General features: G+C 31.7%; 1 protein-coding gene across 6 annotated transcripts in view; it reads left to right on the top strand.

Moving 5' to 3' along the window:
- The window catches only part of foxp1b (forkhead box P1b), a 230,273-nt gene that overhangs the window by 206,219 nt on the left and 22,074 nt on the right, over nucleotides 1-1,980 (top strand). For all 6 annotated transcript variants that reach the window (XM_014009469.1, XM_014009467.1, XM_014009470.1 and 3 more), the window contains one exon: nucleotides 230-337. In XM_014009469.1, the coding sequence (XP_013864923.1) occupies nucleotides 230-337 (108 nt within the window). The remainder of the gene's footprint in view (nucleotides 1-229; nucleotides 338-1,980) is intronic.

The raw sequence follows: 1,980 nt of genomic DNA, 5'->3' as shown, positions 1-1,980 counted from the left end.
ATTTCTACATAAAACATAAAAAATGTACCAAATCAAATAAAAAAGCTGAAAATTTGGGTCTAAATAAGTTTTAATWTTGCAGTGGAAATGATATATAAACTCTGAGCACACACAGAGGCTTTGGGTGAAATAAAAAAAATCTTTGTGTGTTTTTTGAATGCCTTTGCCTTTTTGTCGAAGACTTATTGTGATGAGTTTTTACTGAAGACTTTCTGAATCTGTCCTTCAGATCGACGCTGGAAGAGCCTTCCCACAACAGTCACCCTCTTTACGGCCACGGTGTCTGCAAGTGGCCTGGGTGTGAAGCGGTCTTTGATGATTTCCAGTCATTCCTCAAGTAAGTAAAAGTCAAAGCCAGAGGTTCCTTTCTGTCACACTTTGTTTGTCCTCTTKTTGGGTCGATTACATGTTTTGCGACCCCTTGCAACGCAGACGCACTGCAGGTGCAGCTAGTTGTTATTCCCGAGTCTGGGTCAGCCCGCTGTTGAAAAGGGCACTGTGGTGGGGTCTCCTTCTGGGAACTGCATGGGCCTCTAATTCCTGTGATAAGTGCAGTTCCCATGGAGATGGGGGCCATTTTTCCCAAACAAACAACGGTAGGATGTTTATCTGTGGCAGCTCACACTYAGGGAGCCCTGCATGTTTGCCCTTGTCGCTGGACGGGGGGAAGGCTTTCTTCCACTTCAATTTTCTTTTCTTTTAGATGTCAATTTGTTTTGCACTTGTTTTTCCTCTCTTCATGTTTATGTGCTGCTTTTATTGCTGCAAGGAACGACAATAATGTTTTTGTCCATGTCTGTGTGTGTGTGTGTGTGTGTGTGTGTTTGTCTTTCCTAATAGTAAAATATCTAAAAAACACTCTAAGTTTTAATGGAACTCTCAAAAAGTAATCAGTGAATGTGCATCTACAAATTACAGCTTAACTGCTACAGCTAATCAAACTTAGAAAACAACTAAAAAATGCTATAGCTGTCAATTTTACAAATACTGAGCTAAGATTATGTATTAAGTACGTATTTACTTAATAGTATTTAATATTTAATAGTTACTTACTTAATGACTTTCTTACTTATTTAATTTACTTACTGACTTACTCATTTATTTACTTATTTACTTACTGTATTTATTCACGTATAATACTAGAAATTTAACCCTAAAAATATACATAAAGTGGGGGGTAGTATTATACATAGATTATTGTTGATTCGATATTTTTATGCCTTCTAAGCTCAAAAATGATAATTGTATTATACATGAATAAATACAGTACTTACTTACTGACTGATTACTTAATCATTTACTTAATTACTTAATGACTTATTTATTCACTTACTTACTTACTGACTGATTACTTGGTCATTTACTTAATTACTTACTTACTGATTTCTTATTTACTTACTTATTTTCTTACTTACTTACTGACTGATTACTTAATCGTTTACTTAATTACTTAATGATTTATTTATTCATTTACTTACTTACTGACTGATTACTTTATCATTTACTTAATTACTTATTTCTTAATTACTTACTTACTTATTTATTCACTTACTTACTTACTGACTGATTACTTAATCATTTACTTAATTACTGATTTCTTATTTACGTACTTACTTATTTTCTTACTTATTTACTTGCTTACTGACTGATTACTTAATCATTTACTTAATTACTGATTTCTTATTTACGTACTTACTTATTTTCTTACTTATTTACTTGCTTACTGACTGATTACTTAATCATTTACTTAATTACTGATTTCTTATTTACGTACTTACTTATTTTCTTACTTATTTACTTGCTTACTGACTGATTACTTAATCATTTACTTAATTACTGATTTCTTATTTACGTACTTACTTATTTTCTTACTTATTTACTTGCTTACTGACTGATTACTTAATCATTTACTTAATTACTGATTTCTTATTTACGTACTTACTTATTTTCTTACTTATTTACTTGCTTACTGACTGATTA

Source organism: Austrofundulus limnaeus, unplaced genomic scaffold (assembly GCF_001266775.1).
Source record: "Austrofundulus limnaeus strain Quisiro unplaced genomic scaffold, Austrofundulus_limnaeus-1.0 Scaffold58, whole genome shotgun sequence".
NCBI classification, from domain to species: Eukaryota; Metazoa; Chordata; class Actinopteri; order Cyprinodontiformes; family Rivulidae; genus Austrofundulus; species Austrofundulus limnaeus.
The sequence above is the reverse complement of the archived record's forward strand: the minus strand, read 5'-3'. Positions and strand labels throughout refer to the sequence as shown.